This window comes from Coregonus lavaretus (assembly GCF_964263955.1).
Source record: "Coregonus lavaretus genome assembly, chromosome: 9".
Classification (NCBI taxonomy): Eukaryota; Metazoa; Chordata; class Actinopteri; order Salmoniformes; family Salmonidae; genus Coregonus; species Coregonus lavaretus.
Genome location: NC_139996.1, coordinates 57,777,269 through 57,805,009, shown reverse-complemented (window position 1 = coordinate 57,805,009; position 27,741 = coordinate 57,777,269). Strand labels below are relative to the sequence as shown.

General features: G+C 44.3%; 1 protein-coding gene across 1 annotated transcript in view; it reads right to left on the bottom strand.

The window, feature by feature from the left end:
• The window catches only part of abtb2b (ankyrin repeat and BTB (POZ) domain containing 2b), a 131,782-nt gene that overhangs the window by 29,865 nt on the left and 74,176 nt on the right, over positions 1 to 27,741 (bottom strand). The window contains exons 2-3 of the mRNA XM_084168946.1: positions 25,237 to 25,404; positions 3,046 to 3,256 (exon numbers count right to left, since the gene is read on the bottom strand). Coding sequence (XP_084025072.1) covers positions 3,046 to 3,256; positions 25,237 to 25,404 — 379 coding nt within the window. The remainder of the gene's footprint in view (positions 1 to 3,045; positions 3,257 to 25,236; positions 25,405 to 27,741) is intronic.

The following is a 27,741-nucleotide window of genomic DNA, read 5'->3' as shown; positions in this document are numbered from 1 at the left end:
ACCTTTAAACAGGTCAACATTTACAAGGCCGAAGGGCCAGACGGATTACCAGGACGTGTACTCCAAGCATGTGCTGACCAACTGGCAAGTGTCTTCACTGACATTTTCAACCTCTCCCTGTCTGAGTCTGTAATACCAACATGTTTCAAGCAGACCACCATAGTCCCTGTGCCCAAGAACACTAAGGTAACCTGCCTAAATGACTACCGACTCGTAGCACTCACGTGCTTTGAAAGGCTGGTCATGGCTCACATCAACACCATTATCCCTGAAACTCTAGACCCACTCTATTTTGCATACCGCCCCAACAGATCCACAGATGATGCAATCTCTATTGCGCTCCACACTGCCCTTTCACACCTGGACCAAAGGAACACCTACGTGAGAATGCTATTCATTGACTACAGCTCAGCGTTCAACACCATAGAGCCCTCAAAGCTCATCACTAAGCTAAGTACCCTAGGACTAAACACCTCCCTCTGCAACTGGATCCTGGACTTCCTGACGGGCCGCCCCCAGTTGGTAAGGGTAGGTAACAACATGTCCGCCACGCTGATCCTCAACACATGGGCCCCTCAGGGGTGCGTGCTCAATCCCCTCCTGTACTCCCTGTTCACTCATGACTGTATGGCCAGGCACGACTCCAACACCATCATTCATTTTGCCGATGACACAACAGTGGTAGGCCTGATCACAGACAACGACGAGACAGCCTATAGGGAGGAGGTCAGAGACCTGGCCGTGTGGTGCCAGGACAACAACCTCTCTCTCAACGTAATCAAGACAAAGGAGATGATTGTGGACTACAGGAAAAAGGAGAGGACAAAGCACGCCCCCATTCTCATTGATGGGGCTGTAGTGGAACAAGTTGAGAGCTTCAAGTTCCTTGGTGTCCACATCACCAATAAACTAACATGGTCCAAGCACACCAAGACAGTCGTGAAGAGGGCACAACAAAACCTATTCCTCCTCAGGAGACTGAAAAGATTTGGCATGGGTCCTCAGATCCTCAAAAGGTTCTACAGCTGCACCATCGAGAGCATCATGACTGGTTGCATTGCCCCCCCCCCCCCCAGTAATTTTCCAGTAATATACCCTCCCTTTACAACCCTACTCAGGGAGCACACACACACACACACACACACACACACACACACACACACACTGCTCCTACCATACCCAAACACAAACACTCCCATGGATGCATGTACAATCATAAACACAAATAAAAAACACACACAGTCCCCTAGGCACAGACATCAATTCAACATCTATTCCACGTTGGTTCAACAAAATTGTATTGAAATGATGTTAAAAAACAACACTGATTAAACCAGTGTGAACCCAGTCGGAGATCGACACGCCTAAAAACACTAGAGTAGTGAGTGAGAGCAGCATCCACTTTGTATGCATGAGTGCATCGAAACCTTTACACAGCTCACCATACATCTGTCTTAAGTGTGTCATTAACCCTTGAACATACGGGAGCAATTTCTCCTGACATTTTAAACATACACACACACACACACGTGGCAGGCCTCACCTCTATAGCATAGAAATACTTAGGAAGGACACTTGTACGTATGAAGACATGAACACATACACTCACACACCATCACACCTCCCACCCTAAAATGTACCAGGTTCAAAACGTTGTCTTTCTAATTTCACCCATTATTTCCCTAACATATCCATGAACCTTGGAAAACCAACCTAAGGGAACCAACATGTAGTTTAATAATGACCACATGAGCAACGCGAGCTGATATTTATACAGCCTTTTATCACGTCTTACTGGAGGACAGGAAATAGTGGACTCAGTAGTGAGCCAGTCCTAGTCGACGCCCTGTTTTCAGTGGCACACGTACAACACAAGCAGTAACCTCCAGAGAGAACCACTGCTCTACAGGGCCTATTTGAGCAGTGATTATCTTATTTTTATTTATTTAGTCTCAACCTAAATGACTAAAACCATGTATAAAGTGTGTATAAAATGTACCTACATTTTTTTTTTTTTTATTACAGTATTTTCAATATAGACTATTATCAGCACTTTTTGGTTGATTTTGTGGTCTTAAACCAGTGAGCTTACTAACAATCGTCATAAAAAAAAAGGTGTTCTCTTGTCATATACTTCCTACATTTACTATCAATATAGTATTAAAAATAGTTTTCCAGATTGCATTTTGGCAGGGCTTTTTACAGTGCGAATATTGGGTCGTGACTGAGACAACCAGGTTTAATTTGAGTCCTGAGGCAAAACCAGATGAGAAATGTCCAATAAGCACATACCATTCAGCTCTGCCTGCGTTCAATTTATCAACATGGTCATGGAACCTCTAATCTCTCACAAATCAGCTATAGGCCTATACCTGTTCAGACACTACTAATAAACTAAATCAGACACTACCAATTAGATAACTCTAAAAACATACAATTACCTTGACCTCAACTTCAAAGCCGGGAAGCCAGCCATAAGAGATGAAAAGAGCCACTGACAGGGTTAAAACCCATTAGCACCTCTTAAAATACACTAACCCTTCCTCTAATTCACATCTTTCAAATAGTCTACAGTAGACTAACATTTACACCTGTAATGACTACCTGTCCCTCCCATCTAGCATTAGCACCTGAATAAAAAGCTTGTAGACTCTGTTGTGAATGGTTGGTGGGAAGAGGAGGGGTTATCAGAAAGTTAATGACAAGTTGATTAGAGCTCTTTAATAAAGTGCTGTACTTTGTGAATGTGAGCTGTGTAAGAGAGAACTGTGGGTAGCCATCTTTGCCTTTTCTCAGTTCTTAATGAAACAGTGTCAGTCACAGACTCATATGTTTATTGTTGTACTCATATGTTTATTGTTGTATTTCTGCATCTAGATAGCTCTGTTTTGAAATGTCCCTAACTTTTTGACAGTGTGTATCTGAGAGAGAAAGAAAGAAAGAGAGAGTGTTTGCATGAAACGTGTGTCTCTGTGTGTGTGTGTGTGTGTGTGTGTGTGAGAGAGTGCGTATACAAACGTCCATCCTCCATTTTCTAACCCCTACCTCTCCTTGCTGAGGGCCATCCTGGGTGGATCTAGGTTGGGGTTCTCCATGGACTCCATCTGTGGGCAGCGGAGGAAGTAATAGAGGGTGTGTAGGGCGTCGGGCAACCAGGAGACAATCTGTTGGGGCCGGGTGTGGCGGGCCGGGCTGAGCCCCGGGCGTACGGAGCTCAAACGCTGCATGTGGTGCATGGCTCTGGACACCAGGTCACCTAGGAAAGAGACATGGGGAGGGAGATGATGAGGGTGAAGGTGATATAAGGGCTGTTGCGTTGACCGTATTACCGCCACACCGGCGGTGACGAAGGCAGTCAAATTCCAAGTGACCGTTTAGTCACGATAATTAGGCTTCACCAAGATCTGATGCTGCTGATGGTCATTAGTAGCCTACCAAACTTGCTAACTGACTGGTACTCAGCACTCTATTGTCCCTCTAATAACTCTGACATCAATGAAAATGTCTCGAAAATCTAATCAAACACTTCATGAGAGCCCATGAGCTCTTGTTGCGCAACATTTTTTACATTTACATTTTACATATTTAGCAGACGCTCTTATCCAGAGCGACTTACAGTGGGGGAAAAAAGTATTTCGTCAGCCACCAATTGTGCAAGTTCTCCCACTTAAAAAGATGAGAGAGGCCTGTAATTTTCATCATAGGTACACGTCAACTATGACAGGCAAAATGAGAAAAGAAAATCCAGAAAATCACATTGTAGGATTTTTTATGAATTTATTTGCAAATTATGGTGGAAAATAAGTAAGTACATCTACCACCACAGCAGTACTCAGCATTGGCCCCCAAAGCCACGCCATCCAGCAAGGATTTCCCCTTTCTTTCCTTAACCCATTACATTCCTTTCTTTCCTTAACTGATTAGTAGTGCCATTACCAGTAAGCACAGCCAGACCAACTCAGTCTAAACAATCATTCATCACTAGTGACGTACACACTTAATGGACTAGTCAGACAATGGACTAGTCACACAACACTGAGCTGAACTGAGTGGTGCCAAACTAAGCTGTACTGAGCTGGCCTGTTTACACACATCCATCATATAGTTGCTAGAACTGTGCTGAATAGGACAATGTGAAAATAAACTATCTGAGCCAACAGAGTTTGGTTTGGGTCAGCGTGATAGACAGTACTCCCATTCCCTGGCTAAGTGCAGTGAGACTACACCAGTCACCAGGGTCAATGTAGCTTCATGGTTATTGAGATAATTCAACCAACAAATGGTAGGTGAGAAGTCAGGTCTCACTGGTGGATTTCAACTTCCCACTATCCCTTTGATTCCATCTTGAGAGTGTTGGCTAGAGAGACATCGTTTTTTAAACTTTATTAATCTGGATTTAGGTGGGTTACAAGCAGTGCAAAACGGTGTTTGGGAAGTACAGTGAAACAGTACTTCCCTCCTGCAGTCCGCTGCAGAAAACGGTGACCAGAGCCGACTCGTTCCATCCGGTGGAGGCCGCAATGGTCCGGAACTCCAGGGCGAACTCCGAGGCGGTCCTAGATCCCTGGCATAGTCAGACTAGACGCTCACCCTCCTCTCGGCCACCACAGGATGATCAAACACGATCAAAAACTTTAGACGACATTGCAAGTTGGCCCTTTTTTGGCCATTAGGCTACACTTTACAATAGGACTCAACTCTGACTGACTGACTATCGGTAGTCTAAACTTTGTCACCAATTGGGGGATTTTTCACACCTAGCCGAGCTATTAGACTATCCTTTTGTAAATGAATGGAGGTGTGAATATTTCAATCAGTCTCTCTCCTATCGCACTAGAGTCCTGCATCAGGCAAAAAAAAAATCAGCCGGTGGGTGGTCCCGGAGTTGAGAGAGAACTTGGGTAATTACAATGGCGCAATTACACTTGACATGTGGACTGACGATTTTCGAAAAGTAGGATACTTGTGCCTTACAACCCATTACATGTTATCCACCACGGAGTGGGACAGTGCAGCTCAAAACTGCAGATAACATAAGGCCAGCTATTGTGGAAGAATACTTGTGGATCTTGTTGAGTTTCTCTATTGCTTCAAGAGGCCTACTGTCCATCTGGTAATTGTGTGGTTCCAAAAGATAAAGCATCACCTACAGATGGATGTGTGGTTTCAGAGAGAAGCCAGCTGCGAGCCTGCAACCAGGCACGGTGGGTGACATCCTTTTCCTGCACAACAATTTGAAGAAATCCAGTGATGAATGGACTGTTTTTGAAGTTATTGTTTTAGTATATTTATTTGTTATCTAATATTAGAAGGCTCTTCAAAGCGATTTGAGTTGTCAATGCGCCACATTGCATTGTGAAAAAATAATAATATCGTTCTTAATTCATGGCATGGTTTCTTTTTAGCCAAATGTTGAATAGACATGCAGACAAATTAATTAAAGCAGGAAAATAGGAATAATAGCCTACTGTCTGTAGTCATAAAAACAATTAGGCTAAATACATTTATATTATTTTGTTGGTTAACGTATCGGCTCTCGGAACTCATTAAGAGGTGGCTTCTATCTTCAATATAATCATTCATTCAGAAGGTTAAACACATAGGTCTTAGGCCTGCAGTAAATTAAATTAGATTAGCAGGTTCATTTTAAATTAGGTTACAATAATCCATGCCTTCTGGGAATGTTATAAAGTCCAAAAGTTATGGGTAGAGTTTGAGGCCATGTGGCGGAGAGTGATGCGGGCGCTGGAGATGGGGCTGTGAGCAGGTGAGTCTGGGCAGGTGTGATGTAGTTGTCATTTGTATGTGTATGTGCCGAGGCTATATGACTGCGCTATCAACTTGCTTATTTAGCAGACATCATTTGCTGCTTATATTCAGTCAACACATATATTTTAAGAATATCATGGAATATAACTGAACATTTTCGTTTCACTTAGAATAAAAACCTTAGTGTAACAACAGTTTTAGTAAGTAATATGCTACAGTCCAGTTACAGCTTCTTCTGATGAAGTAGAAACAGAAAAATATGTGTATTTTTTCAGGTGTGCGTGTGGGAGAGTGGAAAAGCAATTCTTACACTATTGTTCTATGTTCAATCACCCTCTTCTTCTTAATCCTCATCATTCAGTTAATTAAAATTCATTTTTGAAGTCATGCACAATTATCCGTTTCTATCTGGTTTATATTGCCCATTAATTGACAGCATTCATTCAGGTAGTGTAACACTCTGGCTCCGGGACTTTTGTATTTGAGCCAGGGTGTATTGTGTTTTGTTGGGTTTTGGGTATTTTCTATGTTGGTAGTTCTGTTGTGTGTGTTTCTAGGTTTGGTCATTGACTCCCAATCGGAGGTAACGAGTGTCAGCTGTCGGCTCGTTATCTCTGATTGGGAGCCATATTTATTCTGTATGTTTTCTTGTGGGCATTGTGGGTTATTGTTCCGTGTTTCAGTCGTTGTACTGTGGACTTCACGAGTCGTCTTTTGTTTTGTATTTCGGTGCTTTTTCAATTAAAGTCATGTTCGTTCAACGCGCTGCGCTTTGGTCTCCTTCACTCCTAGACGATCGTGACAGAATAACCCACCATAAAGGGACCAAGCAGCGCGTCCAGGAGCAAAGGGTCTGGACATGGATGGAACTGTTGGACGGTAAAGGGTCCTGGACTTGGGAGGAGATCCTGGATGGTATGGATCGCCGACCATGGAACGAGACGGTGGAGAGGCGACGGCGAGAGGAGCAACGGCATCGGCAGGGCCATCGTCGGAAGGACGAGAGGCAACCCCAAAACGTTTTTGGGGGGGGGCACATGGCTTGGGCGACTGAGCAGCAGGAGGCTGCCACAAGGCAGATTCAGAAGGCTACCAGGTTAAGGGGGCTGACGGAGGCAGAGAAGGGACGGATTCAGGAGGCTACCAGGTTAAGGGGGCGACTGGGAAAGGCAGGGAAGGAAGGTGTAGAGGCACGGCGAGAGGTACTGGGGTGTGTAACCAGTCCGGTCCGGCCCGTTCCTAATCCCGAGGTACAGCCAGTAGTGTGTGTCCCCAGTACGGTACGGCCTGTTCCGGCCCCTCGCACTAAGTGTACGGTGCGCGTCGCCAGCCCAGCCCGGCCTGTTCCTGAGCCTCATACGAAGCCTACGGTGCGCGTCGCCAGCCCAGCCCGGCCTGTTCCGGCCACTCGCACCAGGGATACGGTGCGCGTCGCCAGCCCAGCCCGGCCTGTTCCTACTCCACGCACCAGGGATACGGTGCGCTTCGCCAGCCCGGCCCGGCCTGTTCCGGCCACTCGCACCAGGGATATGGTGCGCGTCGCCAGCCCAGCCCGGCCTGTTCCTACTCCACGCACCGGGGATACGGTGCGCTTCGCCAGCCCGGCCCGGCCTGTTCCGGCCTCTCGCACCAGAGATACGGTGCGCGTCGCCAGCCCAGCCCGGCCTGTTCCTGCTCTCCGCACTAGGCCTTATGTGCGTCCCCAGGGTCCAGCATGCCCTGTTGCTGCTCTCCGCACTAGGCCTTATGTGCGTCCCCAGGGCCAAGCATGCCCTGTTGCTTCTCCCGCACTAGCCCTGAGATGCGTGTCCTCAGCCCGGTACCTCCAGTTCCGGCACCACGCATCAGGCCTACGGTGCGTCCCCAGGGCCAAGCATGCCCTGTTGCTTCTCCCCGCACTAGCCCTGAGATGCGTGTCCTCAGCCCGGTACCTCCAGTTCCGGCACCACGCACCAGGCCTACGGTGCGCCTCAGACGGCCAGAGTCTGCCGTCTGCCCAACGGGGCCTGAACTGTCCGTCTGCCCAACGCCGCCTGAACTGCCCGTCTGCCTAAAGCCTGCAAAGCCGCCCGTCTGCCATGAGCCATCAGAGCCGTCCGCCAGACCAGAGCCGCTAGAGCCTTCCGCCAGACAGGATCAGCCAGAGCCTTCTGCCAGACAGGATCAGCCAGAGCCTTCTGCCAGACAGGATCAGCCAGAGCCTTCTGCCAGACAGGATCAGCCAGAGCCTTCCGCCAGACAGGATCAGCCAGAGCCTTCTGCCAGACAGGATCAGCCAGAGCCTTCTGCCAGACAGGATCAGCCAGAGCCTTCTGCCAGACAGGATCAGCCAGAGCCTTCCGCCAGACAGGATCAGCCAGAGCCTTCCGCCAGCCATGAGCAGCCAGATCCGTCGGCCAGCCATGAGCAGCCAGATCCGTCGGCCAGCCATGAGCAGCCAGATCCGTCGGCCAGCCATGAGCAGCCAGATCCGTCAGCCAGCCATGAGCAGCCAGATCCGTCAGCCAGCCATGAGCAGCCAGATCCTTCAGCCTGCCATGAGCCGTCCAGCCAGGATCCGCCAGAGCCAGCCAGCCAGGATCCGCCCCTTAGCCAGGTGCTGTCCCTTAGCCCGGTGCTGCCCCTAAATCCAGGTGGAGTAAGTTGGAGGGTGGTCATGTGGAGGAGGCTAGGGAAGCGGGTGGTGACTAAGGTGGGGTGGGGACCACGACCAGGGCCAGAACCGCCACCGTGGACAGACGCCCACCCAGACCCTCCCCGAGACTGTATGCTGGTGCGCCCGGAGTGCGCACCTTTAGGGGGGGGGTACTGTAACACTCTGGCTCCGGGACTTTTGTATTTGAGCCAGGGTGTATTGTGTTTTGTTGGGTTTTGGGTATTTTCTATGTTGGTAGTTCTGTTGTGTGTGTTTCTAGGTTTGGTCATTGACTCCCAATCGGAGGTAACGAGTGTCAGCTGTCGGCTCGTTATCTCTGATTGGGAGCCATATTTATTCTGTATGTTTTCTTGTGGGCATTGTGGGTTATTGTTCCGTGTTTCAGTCGTTGTACTGTGGACTTCACGAGTCGTCTTTTGTTTTGTATTTCGGTGCTTTTTCAATTAAAGTCATGTTCGTTCAACGCGCTGCGCTTTGGTCTCCTTCACTCCTAGACGATCGTGACAGGTAGAGACACATTAGCGCCTTGGGACCCAAAAGCATAATCAGCGCTCTAACTCCCCATTGTGGTGGTCTGGAGCAATGAAGCAGTGACGCAGGGTAACGTACTAAACCACAAATTACCTCTAAGTCCTGCGGCACAATCTCAAAACTGTTAATTGAGGAATCACTGTACATATGGAAGTAGTATCTTTTTTTTTTTTTTTAAGTTATTTGTCCGCCCACGTTCGGAGCTGAGTAGGCATAAACCGCCACATGGAGACGGTTCATTCAGTAGCTGATGACTTTCCCCTGTGTGTGTACACTGTGAAACTCACAGAGACCCACACACATACACAGGGATACACAGGTATCAGTGGCGGTCAGTGCCATTTAAGATGAGAGGGAGACCATTTTTTAAAATGAGCTGTAATACATTTTCCATTCACCCAGCTCAATGTAACATCGATAGGTTTAGGCTACTACATGATACTCAAATGTCCCCTATACCCATCATGAGGTTGCTACAACAGGTCGAGATAAGAAATGTTGTAATCCATACAGTGACCCATTCAATACCGTCTTACACACTCTTTCTTGCATCTAGCTGATTTAAGGCATAATCATTAGTTCAACAGTTGCAAATGAGAGTTTCTATTGGACAAATTCAGGTATGTTAATCCCCATTTCGTTCCGTTTGCTTCCGTTTAAGAAACGTCTTTCAACAGAATCCGCGGAATGAATACACCACTGATCACCGCAAACACAGTTCACTTTCATAGCAGCCACATGCTCGTTGTATAATTCCTTCTCGCATCTACGCGCTCTCCTCCTCTCACCTTTTCCCTTCGCTTGTGGACTTCAGTGCACAATACAACAGCTGTCTCTGACCTGGCGAAAACCTTCATACCATAACTGCTAACCGCTAACCACTGCCTACATCATTGTCACCTAACTTCATAGTCAACATAGCTATCTACTAGAACTAACGTGTTAATAAACCCACTACAATCATGCAGTATAGTGTACAGCAAGCAGTTACACCGGCGGGCCCCGGTGGCAATAAATTAATAAAACCAAAAGCTTACCTTGACTTGGAAGAGTTCCAGTGTTGGATAGCCATAGCCAGCTAGCTAACATAGCATCCCTCTCTGTTTGAGCCAGGTGTAGGCTAAACTAGCTAGCTGCATTCACTAGCTAGGTAAGTGAAAGTAAAAATAAATACTACGAAATATAGGAAGCTTTCTCTCTCTCTCTTCTCCTTCAGTTTTGAAGAAATGTATTTGTTCAAAACTGTTCAACTATTGTCTTTATCTTTCTTTGAGAAAACTACTCACCACATTTTATGCACTGCAGTGGTAGCTAGCTGTAGCTTATGCTTTCAGTACTAGATTCATTCTCTGATCAATTGATTGGGTGGAAAACATGTCAGTTCATGCTGCAAAAGCTCTGATAGGTTGGAGGACGTCCTCTGGAATTTGTCATAATTACAGTGTAAGTATGTTTATTTATTTTTTATTTTACCTTTATTTAACTAGGCAAGTCAGTTAAGAACCAATTCATATTTACAATGACGGCCTACACCGGCCAAACCCGGACGATGCTGGGCCAATTGTGCGCTGCCCTATGGGACTCCCAATCACGGCCGGTTGTGATACAGCCTGGAATCGAACCAGGGGGTCTGTAGTAACGCCTCAAGCACTGAGATGCAGTGCCTTAGACAGCTGCTCCACTCGGGAGCCCAAAGTCTATGGAAGGGGGTGAGAACCATGAGCCTCCTAGGTTTTGTAGTCAATGTACCCAGAGGAGGACGGAAACTAGCTGTCCTCCTGCTACACCATAGTGCTACCCCAGAGTGCTTTTGAGGCTAATGTAGACCTTCATTGCAAAACAGTGAGTTTTAATCAATTATTTGGTGACGTGAATATATTTAGTATAGTTTTATCTAAAAACTATTTACATTTTGATGATGGTCATCCCCTTCCTCCTCTGAGGAGCCTCCACTGACAGGCATACATACACAAAAACCCACACATGTGCACACACAGACGCACGCACACACACACCAGATAACCTCCCCGGTAGTACCCAGAGTAGGGGAACGAGATAACATCCTAGTGCATGACCAAGGAGGTGGGCGTCTAAGGGAAGAGGGGACTGGTGAAACTCACGCCACAGTAGGCCAGGCGTCGTGAGGGGGAAAGGGAAGGGGAGAGAGTAATGGGGGGTGGGAGGCAGGGTCATGTTTTGGATCATGTAGCACACATTTAACATAATTACCCCTATAGGTTAATCTCTAACCTGATCACCGTTGAGTGGGAGGATGCCTGGAGGCCAGGAGGAGAGGGGGGCTGGGGAAGGGGTACTATAGGGAGGCAAGTCCTCCAAAAAAAGCCAGAGCCTACTTGTAGCTGAAGGGCTCAATTGTGTTCCCACCAACCGGCCCCCTCCATGGGGGCTCGGAGGAATTCTACCTCAGAATGGAGAGCGTCTCCTTGGCTTCCCAGCCCTGATATATCCCCTGGGGCTCCAGGGCTCAGCTCCACAGGTCTGGAGGATATGAAATACAGCATTCTTGGATTCCAAGTAATATTGGATGGATTCCTGCCTCAGAACGTGGGAGCCAATGAGGCTGTTTCTGTTCAAAACATGTCAACAACCCAACCCACCCAGTAACAGTAGGGTAAAGGAGTATGGTGCGGTAGAATCTTATGTTGTACCGCTACTAGGATACTAGTTCACAATGTTGTGGCTGTACTAGATATAATGGTAAGGAAATAACAACATAAGGTATTTGTTGATGTGAATTCTCAATTAAAGACATGTAAGCCACATGTAGCCTAACTCTCTGTGATCCTATGTTTTATTTGTAGTGCAAAAGCATTGTGCAATGTCCCAAAAATACCATAAACATCATTATAATCTGGCAGTGTGATCATTTGAAACTTGTCTTCAATAATGTGCATTATAAGGAGGCTTTTATTTCACTAAAGTTTAGTAAACTAAGTTTATATGGCACATTGTTGAATAAAAGTTTGTAATTAAATCACTCTGCCAGATTATATTGAGGTTTATGGTCATTTCTGTAGTATGAAAATATAGCCCATAGTCTATCCCTTTAGCGTTTGCCTGTGTCAAGCACGCCATGTTCCACTAACAAAGCCATTCTCTTATACAAACACCAGTGTTTACCAAATGGTGGATTGGAGAACCAGTGGTGGGCCACAGCTAAATCCCTTTGGGTTGCCGCTGGTTTACAACTGGGATTCTGGCTACAACAATTACTTCTGTTTGTTTACTCAGTGGCTCGCAAGAACATTCTAGAAGATTTAGGGGGATTATGAGCTACTACCCCAACCTACCTCATTATGTTATTCACTTTGCCTCTCTGTGTCTCTCTCCGTTTCTGTCCCTGTCTCACCCTCTGCTTTTGTCATGTTAAGCTTACTACAAGCTTTATGCAGACGCAATATTCGGAGTGTTGCAGAATCCACCCAAAATTGTATTTTGTTTAGAAGTAATAACTAGTGATTACAGGCTACTGTGAAATGGTAGAATCTGCTGTAGCCAACTAGCTAGCCATGTGTTTTTTTCTCCGTGACCAAAACAAGATGACGTTCTAGTTTTACCTGATATGGGAATGACTACACAAGCAGCATATCAAACTGGGATAATGTTTAAGGTTACACCGGCAGAATAAATCAGATATTTCACATGGAGATGTGGGAAGCTAAAAAGGCTAGCTATCTTGCTATATTTTTTTGCCAGGCTGCCAGCTAGCTACTAATAGCAAGAGAAGATGACTCTTCCTTGCTTTCACAAAATTAAAATACACATCTTTTTTTTGTTGCTGCTATATCATGTTACCAAAAGGTGTCCACTACTCCAAAAAATCCCACTCCACCCACGTGCTCGCACACACATAGACCAACGGAGTGAAGCTTGTAGTAACCTTTAGGATCATGCTTTAACTTATGGTTGCCATCGTACTCTATCCTAGTATACTGGTATACGCAAATATACCATGAGTTATTAACCTTTTTTGAATTGTGGCATACCCTTAAATACAATATAAAAAACAACTATTTCCCCTATCCACCAGCTTTTTTATTTTATTTCTCACTGGTTGAGAAAAAAAAAAAAACACTGCCCTCCACAAGGCTCCATGTTTAGTTTGTGTGTGCGCCCGCTCGGTCAGCCAAGTCCAATTCAGTCCAGCCCAGGACTCCAGGAGGGCTGGCTGCTTCCATACAGATGTCCCAGTGTCTGCCCTGTCTCCTGGGCAAGGCGTGCCAACCCCATGTGTGTGTGGAGGTCTGTAGAGTGCCAGCCGAGAGCTCAGACCAGCGCCGTAGCACAGGAGATACATTACACAAAGAGTGCACTCAGAGAGGGAAAGAGTGTGTGTGTGTTTTTTTCTTAAATACCCGACTAACAGCCAGAGTGTGTGTGTGTGAGTATGTGTGTATGTGTGTGTTTCAAGTTTTATTGTCACATGCACAGGATACAGTACAGTGAAATGCTTAACTTGCAAGCTCTTTCCCAAAAATACACAATAAAGGTAGTAATATAGAGAATAAATAAAACTTATGTGAACTGCGAGAGAAGAACCACAAGAACGCAGTTACAGGTCTTACAGTATATACAGGTCAGAACAGTGCCAGTACTGTTATTACAATGTGTAGGGGTAGGGTTGCAAAGGGAGGGTATATTACCAGTAAACTACCAGGATTTTGGTATCACAAGACATCAAGTGGCCCTTTTGGGTACTTCAGATTTTCACAGGTGTCTGCAATAAATTACCAAAGTTACGATAGATTGCCATAGATTTTCTGTTAATTACCCAAATTACTGAAGATTCTGGTAACTTTGGTAAATTACTGGTAGCTTTGCAACCCTATGCGCGGGTACTGGAGTGATTGAGAGTGTGTGTATGTGGGTATGTGTGTATGCGTGAATGTGAAGAGTGTCAGTGTAGGTGTGTGTGGCTGAGAGGTAGAGACCTGAGTCCGTGCAGGTAGTCAGTGCAGATAGTCTGTGGGAGAGAGGGAGGGCAGGGGTCGTCAGCTATTCACCAGTTTTATGCTATTCAACAGTCTTACGGCCTGGGGAAATAGGCTCTTTCGGAGTGCTGGTCCTCGACCCGATGCTCCGGTACCGCCTGCCGGATGGGAGCAGAGAGAACAGCTCATGGAAGAGAGCTTGCCCCTAGTGATGCGCTGGGCCGTCAGCACCACCTTGCGGTTGTGGGCGGAGCAGTTGCCATACCAGGCGGTGATACAGCCAGTCAGGACGCTTTCGATGGTACACCTGTAAAATTAATTGAGGATTTGAGGTGCCATGCCAAATCTATTCAGTCTCCTGAGGGGGAAGAGGCGCTGTCGTGCCTTCTTTACGACTGTGCTTGTATGAGAGGACCATGTTAAGTCCTCTGTGGTGTGGACGCTGAGGACCTTGAAGCTCTTGACCATCTCCACTGCACCTGCTCCCCCTGCAGTCTTGGGTAAACAGGGAGTACAGAAGGAGGCTAAGCACACACACCTGGGGGGGTCCCCGAGTTGAGGCTCAGTGTGGCGAAGGTGTTGTTGCCTACCCTCGATATCTGGGGTCAGCCCGTCAGGAAGTCCAAGGGAGGTGTTCAGTCCCAGGGTCCAGAGCTTGGTGACGAGCTTGGAGGGCACTATGGTGTTGAACGCTGAGCTGCAGTTGATGAAAAGCATTCTCACATAGGTATTCCTCTTATCTAGATGGGAGAAGGAATTGTGGAGTGCAATTGAGATCGTGTTGTCTGTGGATCTGTTGGGGCGGTATGCAAATTGGTGTGTGTCCAGGGTGTCTGGGATGATATAGTTGATGTGTGCCATGACCAGCTTTTCATAGCACTTCATGATTACAGATGTTAGTGCTACAGGGCGGTAGTCTTTGTGACAGGTTGCCTTAGAGTTTTGGGGAACAGGAATGATGGTAGTCAGCTTGAAACGTGGGGATTACAGACTGGGAGAAGGAGAAGTTGAAAATGTCAGTGAAGACGCCTGCCAGCTGGTCAGCACATGCCCTGAGGACACGCCCTGTAATATCGTCTGGCCCTGCAGCTTTACGAGTGTTAACCTTTTTAAAATGATTTACTCAGAGAGCGAGATCAAATCGTCTGGTAGAGAGCCATCGTTTGGTAGCTCACGGCTAGGTCCTCTTTTATAATCCATAATAGAATGTAGTCCTTGCCACATGCGACGAGCGTCGGAGCCGGTGTAGTAGGATTTCACCTTTTTCCTGTATTGTCTTTTTGCGTGTTTGGTGGCTCAGCGGAGCTCTTGGAGTAACTTCTTGTACGCGTTCGTAGCATCGAACTGTAGACTCAGGGTTAGCTACTATAGCCTTATATGCGCCGGCCCTGTCCTTTAGCTTGGCACATATCTCAATATTAATCCAGGGTTTTTGGTTGGGAAAGCAGCTAACGTTCACTGTGGGGACAACATTGTCAATGCACTTCCTTATGAAGACGGTGACGGAGGTCGTAAGCTCGTCAATGTCATCGGCGGAGTCACGGAAAATATTCCAGTCCGTGCTAGCAAAGCAGTCTTGTAACCTAGCCTCTGCCTTAACGGACCATTTCTCAATCAAGCACGCCACGGGTACTTCCAGCTTGAGCTTTTGACTGTAAACAGGAAGTAGCAGTATCGTGATCAGATTTACCAAAGGGGGGTTGAAGGAGGGCCTTGTAAGCTTGCTAGTGTGTCGTGCAAAAGTGGTCTAAAACTTTAGCGCCTCTCGTGGCGAAGGAAACGTGTTGGTAAAAGTTCGGCATCACGTGTTTCAGTGACGCAGCGTTAAAATCCCCAGATACAATCAGAGCAGCCTCTGGGTGCGCAGTTTTCCTGCTTGTTTAGAGCCTCGTACAGATCATTGAGAACCAGCACAGTGTCGGCCTGAGGTTGGATATAAACAGCTGTGACTATAACAGATGAAACCTCTCTCGGGAGATAGAAGGGTCGACATTTGACCATCAAGTATTCCAGGTCGGCTGAACAGTAGGATGAGACTGTCACTACGCTAGAGTCTGCACACCATCTGTTGTTGATGTAGAAACACACATCTACCCCTCTGGATTTCCCTGAAGCCAAAGTCCTGTTCCCTTGATGCATTAACAATTTGTTGAGTGTGAAAGCCATGGGGAGTGACTCATCCGAGATCCAAGTTTTAGTTGAACAGATGATATTGCAATTACGAATGTCTATCTGTGAGCAAAGGTCATCCATCTTGTTGTCAAATGACTGAATATTGCCCAGTAAAATGGACTGAAGTGGTGGGCGGTTTTCCCTTCACCTTGGGCTCACCAGTACTCCCAATCTCCTGCCCCTTTTCCAGTCGGCGCTCGCAAGACTGTAACCCATAGGATATGGCGCCATCTTATTTTGTGTTTGTGTGTGTGAGCATACATTTTTTTCCTATGTGTGTATGAACGTAGCCTTGTCTTGTAGGGACAAACAGCAGAGTGTTCAGTCAATTACGAAAAGGAAACCTACCCCTCCTCACCCTCAGCCCCCCTACACTCTCAATCCTCACCCCTCCACCTTTCCATCACTTCCACTCCCTCACTCTATCCTTCCCTTCCTCCACACCCCCATCCTCTACCTTTCCATCGCCACCCCTCCCTCACTCTATTATTCCCTCTATACACACACCCCCTTCTCCATCTTCTACCTTTACCCCTCAGCCTTCTATCCCCCCTCCCCTCCCCTCCATCATTATCCCTCTACTCCTCAGTCTTCCACTTTCCCATTCCCGTCCCTCCCTATGGACTCTTTTCACCCCTGCCAGCCCTGACTCTAAACAAACCCCCACAGGTACAGTAGAGTACAGTATGTGTGTGTGTGACGTTTACTGCCAACAGAGAGAGCCCTTCACACACTGTATCACATTCAAGAGCGCCTTGAAATAGCCAATGCCTGGAAAAATCGCAACTCAACGTCCTCAGTTTAAATCTCAACAGTTCTTCTAGATTTCCCTCACAGCTCACACTGGTTCCATAGATTGAGCTGGTTTTCTGCTGACACCAGCTATATGAGAAAAGGGATGTTCCAAATTGGCATCGAAGGAAAGATGAACGGAGCAAAGTACAGAGAGATCCTTGATGAAAACCTGCTCCAGAGCGCTCAGGACCTCAGACTGGGGTGAAGGTTCACCTTCCAACAGGACAACGACCCTAAGCACACAGCCAAGACAACGCAGGAGTGGCTCCGGGACAAAACCCTGTTTTTGCTTTGTCATTATGGGGAATTGTGTATAGATTGAAGAGGGGAAAAAACTATTTAATCAATTTTAGAATAAGGCTGTAACGTAACAAAATGTGAAAAAAGTCAAGGGGTCTGAATACTTTCTGAATGCACTGTATACACTGTAAAGACAAATATATACATACATTGAGATTCAGTCAAAATGACTCGTTATATCTAGCTAGGTCAACTAAATTTGTTGAGTTTTTTTTTTTTTTTTTTTTTTACTTCAAAACATATTAAATAAAATTAAGTTAGCAAATAACTGGGTTTACCCAACTTAGAAATTCACAACCATGAAGCCAAATCATCTGAAGCAACATAACAGTTGTTGACAAAAAATGTCAAGATAACTACAACAATATAACAGTGTCTTAATTTATGAAATAAAGTTGAATCAGCTAAGAACAACGTGTTTACTCAACTTAGAAATTTACAACCAAGAAGTCAAATCAACTGAAGCAACATAACAGTAGTGTTGACTGAAAATGTAAAGTTCAGATGACTTCAACTTATTTTAGGGGGGAGGATCTTATTACAATAATACCCAGCACTCTTTTATCCAGAGCGACTTCAGTTAGTGCATTCAACGAAGGTAAAAAAACAACCACATGTAAATAATAATAATAATAATAATAATAATAATAATAATGCACTAGGATAGAGTAATAATACAGTATAAGCATAGTTATAGACACACATAAAGACTCATATAGACCCATAATTCCGTATACCAATACTCCTAAAGCATTATAAGTATACTCATATTTACTTATAATGTACAGCAACATAGTGCTTCATAATTGCTGGTCACTTTTTCCTCAAGGATCATACTGCATTATAATGACCATCAGTGTGACGCATTTCTAACGTTTTGTCAACGAGCATCACATCCTTATTACTTCATCATAATCTTTGTTATGGTGTGTTATAGCATACTTATAATCCACTATAGTTATATTTGATTGCTTTAGTTAAAGTGATGAAATGCCTAAGGAAGATATACAACACACCATAAGCTGTTACTCTACAATTATAAAGTCACAGCAAATTGCCCCCCCCCCCCCCCCAAAGTCAATACTTTGTAGAGCCACCTTTTGCAGCAATTACAGCAGCATGTCTCTTGGGGTATGTCTCTATAAGCTTGGCACATCTAGCCACTGGGATTTTTGCCCATTCTTCAAGGCAAAACTGCTCCAGCTCCTTAAAGTTGGATGGGTTCCGCTGGTGTACAGCAATCTTTAAGTCATACCACAGATTCCACTTAAACCACGTGAGTGTTGCTTTAGCAGTATGCTTAGGATCATTGTCCTGCTGGAAGGTGAACCTCCGTTCCAGCCTCAAATCTCTGGAAGACTGAAACAGGTTTCCCTCAAGAATTTCCCTATATATAGCGCCATCAATCATTCCTTCAATTCTAAACAGTTTCCCAGTCCCTGCCAATGAAAAACATCCCCACAGCATGATGCTGCCACCACCATGCTTCACTGTGGGGATGGCGTTCTCGGGGTGATGAGAGGTGTTGGGTTTGCGCCAGACATAGCATGTTCCTTGATGGCCAAAAAGCTCAATTTTAGTGTTATCTGAACAGAGTACCTTCTTCCATATGTTTGGGGAGTCTCCCACATGCCTTTTGCCGAACACCAAACGTGTTTGCTTATTTTTTCTTTAAGCAATTGCTTTTTTCTGGCCACTCTTCTGTAAAGCCCAGCGCTGTGGAGTGTATGGCTTAAAGTGGTCCTATGGACAGATACTCTAATCTCAGCTGTGGAGCTTTGCAGCTCCTTCAGGGTTATCTTTGGTCTCTTTGTTGCCTCTCTGATTAATGCCCTCCTTGCCTGATCCGTGAGTTTTGGTGGGCGGCCCTCTCTTGGCAAATTTGTTCTGGTGCCATATTCTTTCAATTTTTTAATAATGGATTTAATGGTGCTCCGTGGGATGTCCAATTTTTTTTATAACCCAACCCTGATCTGTACTTCTCAACAACTTTGTCCCTTACCTGTTTGGAGAGCTCCTTGGTCTTCATGGTGCCTCTTGCTTTGTGGTGCCCCTTGCTTAGTGATGTTGCAGACTCTGGAGCCTTTCAGAACAGGTGTATATATACTGAGATCATGTGACAGATCATGTGACACTTAGATTGCACACAGGTGGACTATTTAACTAATTATGTGACTTCTGAAGGTAATTGGTTGCACCAGATCTTATTTAGAGGCTTCATAGCAATGGGGGTGAATGCATATGCACGCACCACTTTTCCGTTATTGATTTTCTAAACTTTTTTGTAACAAGTAATTTTTGTCATTTCACTTCACCAATTTGGACTATTTTGTGTATGTCCATTACATTAAATCCAAATAAAAATCCATTTAAATTACAGGTTGTAATGCAACAAAATACTATTATTCTACAATGTAAAAAATAGTAAAAATAAAGAAAATCCCTGGAATGAGTAGGTGTGTCCAAACTTTTGACTGGTACTGTGTATATATATATACCAGAAAATTGTATTAGTCAATTTTCACTTATTCTTGAGCTAGTCATTATTTAAAAATAAAAGTATATATATATATATATATATATATATATATATATATATATATATATATATATATATATATTTAATAATGACTAGCTCAAGAATAAGTGAAATTTGACAAATAAAATTTTCTGGTATATATATATATATACACACACAGTACCAGTCAACATTTTGGACACACCTACTCATTCCAGGGATTTTCTTTATTTTTACTATTTTTTTACATTGTAGAATAATAGTGAAGATATCAAAACTATGAAATAACATATATGGAATCATGTAGTAATCAATAAAGTGTTAAACAAATCAATATATATTTTATATTTGAGATTCTTCAAATAGCCACCCTTTGCCTTGATGACAGCTTTGCACACTCTTGGTATTCTCTCAACCAGATTCATGAGGTAGTCCTCTGGAATTCATTTCAATTAACAGGTGTGCCTTCTTAAAAGTTAATTTTTGGAATTTCTTTCCTTCTTAATGCGTTTGAGACAAACAGTTGCGTTGTGACAAGGTAGGAGGGGTATACAGAAGATAGCCCTATTTGGTAAAAGACCAAGTCCATATTATGGCAAGAACAGCTCAAATAAGCAAAGAGAAATGACAGTCCGTCATTACTTTAAGACATGAAGGTCAGTCAATTTCAAGGACTTTGAAAGTTTCTTCAAAGTAACTTCATTAGAGTTACCAGCCTCAGAAATTGCAGCCCAAATAATGTTCAAGTCAGAGACACATCTCAACATCAACTGTTCAGAGGGGACTGTGTGAATCAGGCCTTTATGGTCGAATTGCTGCAAAGAAACCACTACTAAAGGACACCAATAAGAAGAAGAGACCTGCTTGGACCAAGAAACACGAGCAATGGACATCAGACCGGTGGAAATGTTTTATTTTCTTCTGGCATCCAAATTGGAGATTTTTGGTTCCAACCGCCGTGTCTTTGTGAGACGCGGTGTGGGTGAACGGATTATCTCCGCATGTGTAGTTCCCACCGTAAAGCATGGAGGAGGAGGTGTTATCGTGTGAGGGTGCTTTCCTGGTGACACTGTCTGTGATTTATTTAGATAGGATATGCCATCCCATCTGGGTTGGGCTAAGTGGGACTATCATTTGTTTTTCAACAGGACAATGACCCAACACAACTCCAGGCTGTGTAAGAGCTATTTTATCAAGAAGGAGAGTGATGGAGTGCTGCATTAGATGACCTGGCCTCCACAATCCCCCAACCTCATCCCAATTGAGATGGTTTGGGATGAGTCGGACGGCAGAGTGAAGGAAAAGCAGCCAACAAGTGCTCAACATACAGTTGAAGTCGGAAGTTTACAAGTTTACATACACTCAATTAGTATTTGGTAGCATTGCCTTTACATTTTTGAACTTGGGTCAAACTTTTCAGGTAGCCTTCCACAAGCTTCCCACAATAAGTTGGGTGAATTTTAGCCCATTCCTCCTGACAGAGCTGGTGTAACTGAGTCAGGTTTGTAGGCCTCCTTGCTCGCACACGCTTTTTCAGTTCTGCCCACAAATGTTCTATAGGATTGAGGTCAGGGCTTTGTGATGGCCACTCAAATACCTTGACTTTGTTGTCCTTAAGCCATTTTGCCACAACTATGGAAGTATGCTTGGGGTCATTGTCCATTTGGAAGACCCATTTGCGACCAAGCTTTAACTTCCTGACTGATGTCTTGAGATGTTGCTTCAATATATCCACATAATTTTCCTTCCTCATAATGCCATCTATTTTGTGAAGTGCACCAGTCCCTCCTGCAGCAAAGCACCCCCACAGCATGATGCTGCCACCTCCGTGCTTCACGGTTGGGATGGTGTTCTTCGTCTTGCAAGCGACCCCCTTTTTCCTCCAAACATAACGATGGTGATTATGGCCAAACAGTTCTATTTTTGTTTCATCAGAACAGAGGACATGTCTCCAAAAAGTACGATCTTTGTCCCCATGTGCAGTTGCAAACCGTAGTCTGGCTTTTTTATGGCGGTTTTGGAGCAGTGGCTTCTTCCTTGCTGAGCGGCCTTTCAGGTTATGTCGATATAGGACTCGTTTTACTGTGGATATAGATACTTTTGCACCTGTTTCCTCAAGCATCTTCACAAGGTCCTGTGCTGTTGTTCTGGGATTTATTTGCACTTTTCGCACCAAAGTACGTTCATCTCTAGGAGATAGAATGCGTCTCCTTCCTGAGCGGTATGACAGCTGTGTGGTCCCATGGTGTTTTTACTTGCGTACTATTGTTTGTACAGATGAACGTGGTACCTTCAGGCATTTGAACATTGCTCCCAAGAATGAACCAGACGTGTGGAGGTCTACACATTTTTTTCTGAGGTCTTGGCTGATTTCTTTTGATTTTCCCATTATGTCAAGCAAAGAGGCACAGAGTTTGAAGGTATGCCTTGAAATACATCGACAGGTACACCTCCAATTGACTCAAATGATGTCAATTAGCCTATCAGAAGCTTCTAAAGCCATGACATCATTTTCTGGAATTTTCCAAGCTGTTTAATGGCACAGTCAACTTAGTGTATGTAAACTTCTGACCCACTGCAATTGTGATACAGTGAATTATAAGTGAAATAATCTGTCTGTAAAAAAAATTACTTGTGTCACGCACAAAGTAGATGTCCTAACCGACTTGCCAAAACTATAGTTTGTTAACAAGACATTTGTGGATTGGTTGAAAAACGAGTTTTAATGACTACAACCTAAGTGTATGTAAACTTCCGACTTCAACTGTATGTGTGAACTTCAAGACCGTTGGAAAAGCATTCCAGGTGAAGCTGGTTGAGAGAATGCAAAGAATGTGCAAAGCTGTCATAAAGGCAAAAGGTGGCTATTTGAAGAATCTTAAATATAAAATATATTTTCATTTGTTTAACACTTTTTTGGTTAGTATATGATTACCATATGTGTTATTTCATAGTTTTGATGTCTTCACTATTATTCTAAAATGTAGAAAATAGTAAAAATCTAGAAAAACCCTTGAATAAGTAGGTGTGTCCAAACTTTTGACTGGTACTGTATATATTGTATATTTTTTTAATCACACAGGGCTTTTACTTATTCTTTTTTGGACTATTTATGTTAATACAATGTGCAGGAGTGCCAAATTGCCAATAGTAAGATCTTTAGGCAAAGCATCAAGTTCACTCAACAAGTTATTCAATCAAAATGTGTCAGTTTCACTTACTTTACTAGGTTGAAGTAACTTTAGATGAAGTGAACTCCACACAAAATCTGTATTGGACTTGACAGCAGCCTGCTAACAAACTATTGTAAGTTGAATCAACACATATTTTTTTACAGTGTAGGGCAGTGTTTCCCAACCGTGGTCCTCGAGTACTAGTGTAGGGAATAGGGTGCCATTTGGGACGCAGCCAAGGTTTCATTATTGGGCCCATCTCAGTCTGAGCATTTTCTATGTGGTTTGATGGGTTGGGATGTGGGACAACCAGGAGACAAACTCCAGATGTCTTTTATTATCAAGGATAACCTGGTTGTCATCACAATGGAGTAGACACAGACTCCTTCCTCTATGTATTTTAATTTGATTTATTTAACCTTTATTTAACTAGGCAAGTCAGTTGAGAACAAATTCTTATTTACAATGACGGTCTACTATGTAGACTTAATACTATCTCGCTGAGGCCCCGTGCTTCCTTCCATCTCTGATAAGGGGGATACAAAGAGCAGGGTTCAATTCCATTTCATTCCAGGAATGTCCAATGAAATTCTGATTGAAAAGTGTTATTCATTTTCAACAAGGAACTTTTTAATTCCTTGAAATTAAATGTTATTTACTCAGAAAAACAAAATATATAGAGATTGAAAAACAGAGCGACAGAGAGAGAGAGAGGGAGAGAGAGACAGCGAGAGAGAGACAGAGAGACAGAGAGAAAGAAAGAAAGATGGACAGACAGGCAGAAAGACACAGACAAGACAGACCCGTCTTACAGTATGTGGGAATGTTGTGGGAAGGTTAGCAATATCCAAACACTGTATCCTAGGCGTGGGCAGTATCCAGATTTTCATATCGTCATTCCGTCCTTCTCTCATCCCGGGATTTACGGTATTATCAGTATAGCACACAAGGGGGCGCTAAAAACGCAAGAAAATCCCATGGGGTCTATATTACCAGAATGCTAACAAAATTAGGACAAACTAATAGCGAAATCACAGCTAAATGCTAAAACCATAAACTAATTGCAAAGACAGGAAAATCCAGCTCATGAACTTATACAAGCATAGCTAGCAGCTACCAAATGTCATTTTCGGTTAGCGTGGACATTTACAAGAGAGAAGTGAACGAGACAAATTGTGCAAATGAACATGGTTGTGATGCATGCTTTTCTGAAGGAAGATCAGCATGTGTACACAGAGCAGAGGGGAGAAGAACGGGGGAGGAAAGAAATGCTAGTAGGAAGCACATGGAAAAAAATGGCAAATGTACAGATAACTCATCTAGAGCTCTTTGACTTCTGGCGGAAAGCCATTATCAGATATCTGATGGCAAACATTTAGTAGTGAATTGCTTACAAGTGTGACTTCATCACCTCATGTGCGCCGCACAACAGTGACTCGCCGATAGATACAGTATAGAACGCTATAGTATAGAAGCTCGCACTTTCTCCAATTGTGCTATTTACAAACAAACACGTGACTGGCTCAACCTTTCTGGGGAACTATGGAAAGCTTCATAATGTAAAATAATGAGACAGCTGAAATGAAGAACGCAATCTGCTTTATCTCGTAACGTATTGCACAAGTCGACTGCAGGTATTAACTTCAAAAATAGGTACAAATATTCACATTTATTGAAAAACTTAAAATACATAGTTTTGAAGGTATTAACCGTATTGAAAAACCATCCCGTGGCTTTCTTCAAATACCCCGGTATACGATATATACGGTACACCGCCCAAGCCTACTGTATCCCTTCCATTTCATTCCTCATGACAAGAAAGCCTTTAAACCACACCATCCGTGGAGACTAACCATGTACAGTAGACTGCTTCCTCTGTACAGAGATATGATGGGGCTAATCTAGAGTCAGTGATAAATGTGTCTATAGTATCACTGTTCTCCGTTTCCCACACGTTGAATGGCTAAAATAACAGTTGATCTGGCACAAGGAATGCCCATATCTGGTTATTGTCCTCCCGAGTTAGAGCTAACGGCAGGAAGAGGGAATGTTAAGCAAATGTTAGGAATGCTAAGGATTTATCCAAATAAAAGTGTGATTTATATTATTCGTTTATTTTATCTACTTGATGTTTGAGTGTTCCTTCTTAAGTGTCCGAATCATTTAATAAAGCATTTTTTTTTGCTTTGGAGAGAGCTATATTCCCTGATAGATAATTGTTTCTGAAAAAAGAAAGTACTTATAGTTTCCCAAAGAGTTTTAACATTGTATAAAACTTCAAAGAAATCTCATCACGTGAATAGAAGGAAATTAAACACACACACACACACACACACACACACACACACACACTTCTTTCCCCACACTTACTGAGCTCGGAGATGCTGCCAACGCAGGTGGCCAGGAGGGACTGTTCCAGGGTGCGGAGCTCCAGTTGGGCGTAGGCGTCCTCTCTGCTCTCCACCCCAGCCTGGCCCTGCCCCTGCTGCCCCTGGCCCTCTGTGTAGGGACTGAAGTGGGCAGGGAGGGACAGCACCCCTATGGAGGAAGAGAAAGAGGGAGAGAGGGATGTGTTTAAATCACCAATGGATCACAAATCAATCAAGTGTCATCTGCTGAAACTGGGCGATATACGAGGTCCTGTAACGCTACTGTATAGCCCAAACCGCAGAAGATAAATAAACACATGAACGTGAGGCCTGCCCTGGCTGGACACATCCAGAAATAATAAGCAGAGCTAACTGCAAAAACCAGGTGAACAGATAAATACACTAACACAGGCATACACACACAAACTCAGTCATCTTTTTCAATTGAATCCTACTCTCAAATACTGCCATGCAGAGCAGGATTGAATTACATATGTAATAAAATAGGCATTGGCAAATCAGTTCTGACGAAACTTGCTCCAAGTCCTTTGGCAGTTTCATGGGCCCTGCTCAAAAGTAGTGCACGATATAGGGAATAGGATGCCATTTTGGATGAATGCCATGTGAAATACTGAACTTTAAAGAAAAGATGAGGCAATGGGCATACAGGGGAATACCAGCAGTAAAACAAGCTTTGGTAGTTGTGTTAGTGACTGTCGAAGGAAGTTTATCTGGAAAAAACGTTGTTTTTATGGAAAGCTTGGTCATATCTTATATTGCCCGTCATTTCATACCGATGTGTGAATTCTGAATCCTTTACGTAAGAGAGGGTAGCTTAAGACAGTAGTTTTATATTTATTCATTAGCATCTTAGGCCCATAGAAATATAATTACAGAACATTGTCACCACTCAGTGTCAGCTACCCACAGTCCCTCAGCGGGGTTACACAGTGGTAGGGTGCGGGGTCAGAGACCACCTGACCTAAACTTTAACAACCCCTATCCTGCCATTATGTTCCTAATGCACACACACTGGCACATGCACCTGCTCACACATGAATTGTACACACGCTCATGCACATACACACACTGCCTTCACTGCCTGAGATAGCTGGGGTCTTTACGGGACATGACTGGCATTTCCTCCTAACAATGACCCTCTAGGGACCACATCCACTCTGGTGTGTGTGTGTGTGTGTGAGAGAGAAAGAGAGTGCGCTCACCATCAGCACAATTAAGAAGGGGAGGAAAGCATAGTTGTCATGGAAATGCAACACTTCCTGAGTATGTAACCACTTGTTTAGTCAAAGAAGTGAGAGCATCCCAGCCACACCCACTAAGAGTTTACTGACTAACTGGGTGAGAGAGAGAGAGAGAGAGAGAGAGAGAGAGAGAGAGAGAGAGAGAGAGAGAGAGAGAGAGAGAGAGAGAGAGAGAGAGAGAGAGAGAGAGAGAGAGAGAGAAGAGAAAGAGAACATTCCTCGTCCCCTCCTTCAATTCAATCTTCTCACCACATGTCAACGAAGCAGTTGTTATGATCGAGTGAAGTCATTACATAACCCTTACCCCATAGAATTAATTTTATTCTACATGACAGTGAAAGACGTCAAGCTAATCCTGGTTGAAAATATAATATCCTGGTTGCATAATATTGAAATGTCACCCTTATTCCCAAATGGTACCCTTTATTCCATATTCGCCCTGGTCAAAAGTAGTGCATTACATATGGAATGGTGTGCCATTGGGGACACAGCCCTGGTCTTTCACTACCTGGCTCCCACTGGCTGATTGCAAACTTGAGGAGGAGTGACAAAGAAAAGTGATGGGTAAAATTGAACACATTGTCCTCCTGCCTGCAAAGATCCACTGTCTTGTAACTGCTTTTCTAGGTTCATCAGTTTGAGTTCGATCCAGGATCGGTTCCAGGACCTGTGACTGCTTAGGCAATTGCTATGATGGCTGCTAGCTTTAACCTGCTCATTGCCAGAGCAAAAGCATTCATGATGCGATTAGACTCTTCTGCAGTGGTACTCAAATACAATGAATGACACTGATTGGCCAGAGGTTCCACTGACTTTGGTCGTGTTCATTAGCCACTAAATGAAACAAAACGGACTGAAACATGGAGGGACTACCTGGACTTGACTAATAAGAAATACACTTTTTTTTTTTTCAGTTTCCGTTGCCGGCCCTAATGAACACAACCTAAAGGTTCTACAGACCTCAATGTCCAGTTTGAGAAAGGGGGCTGGCTCTATTATTTATGGCTGTGAGTTTGTCCAACTCTATGGCTCTTGGACCTGTCTCTGTGTGTGTTGTACCTCTTTTCTCAGAGCCCCAGGGAAAAACCTTTACTTTGGCACCAGAGCAAGCCCAGAGGAAACGAGAGGAGCGAGGGATGGCTAACGAAGGAAAAGAGAAGGACCGAACGAAAAGATGATCAGTGCAGGTTTGTGATTTATGAACGCAGCCCCGAGCAGAAATAAAAGATCTCCTCCTCATCCCT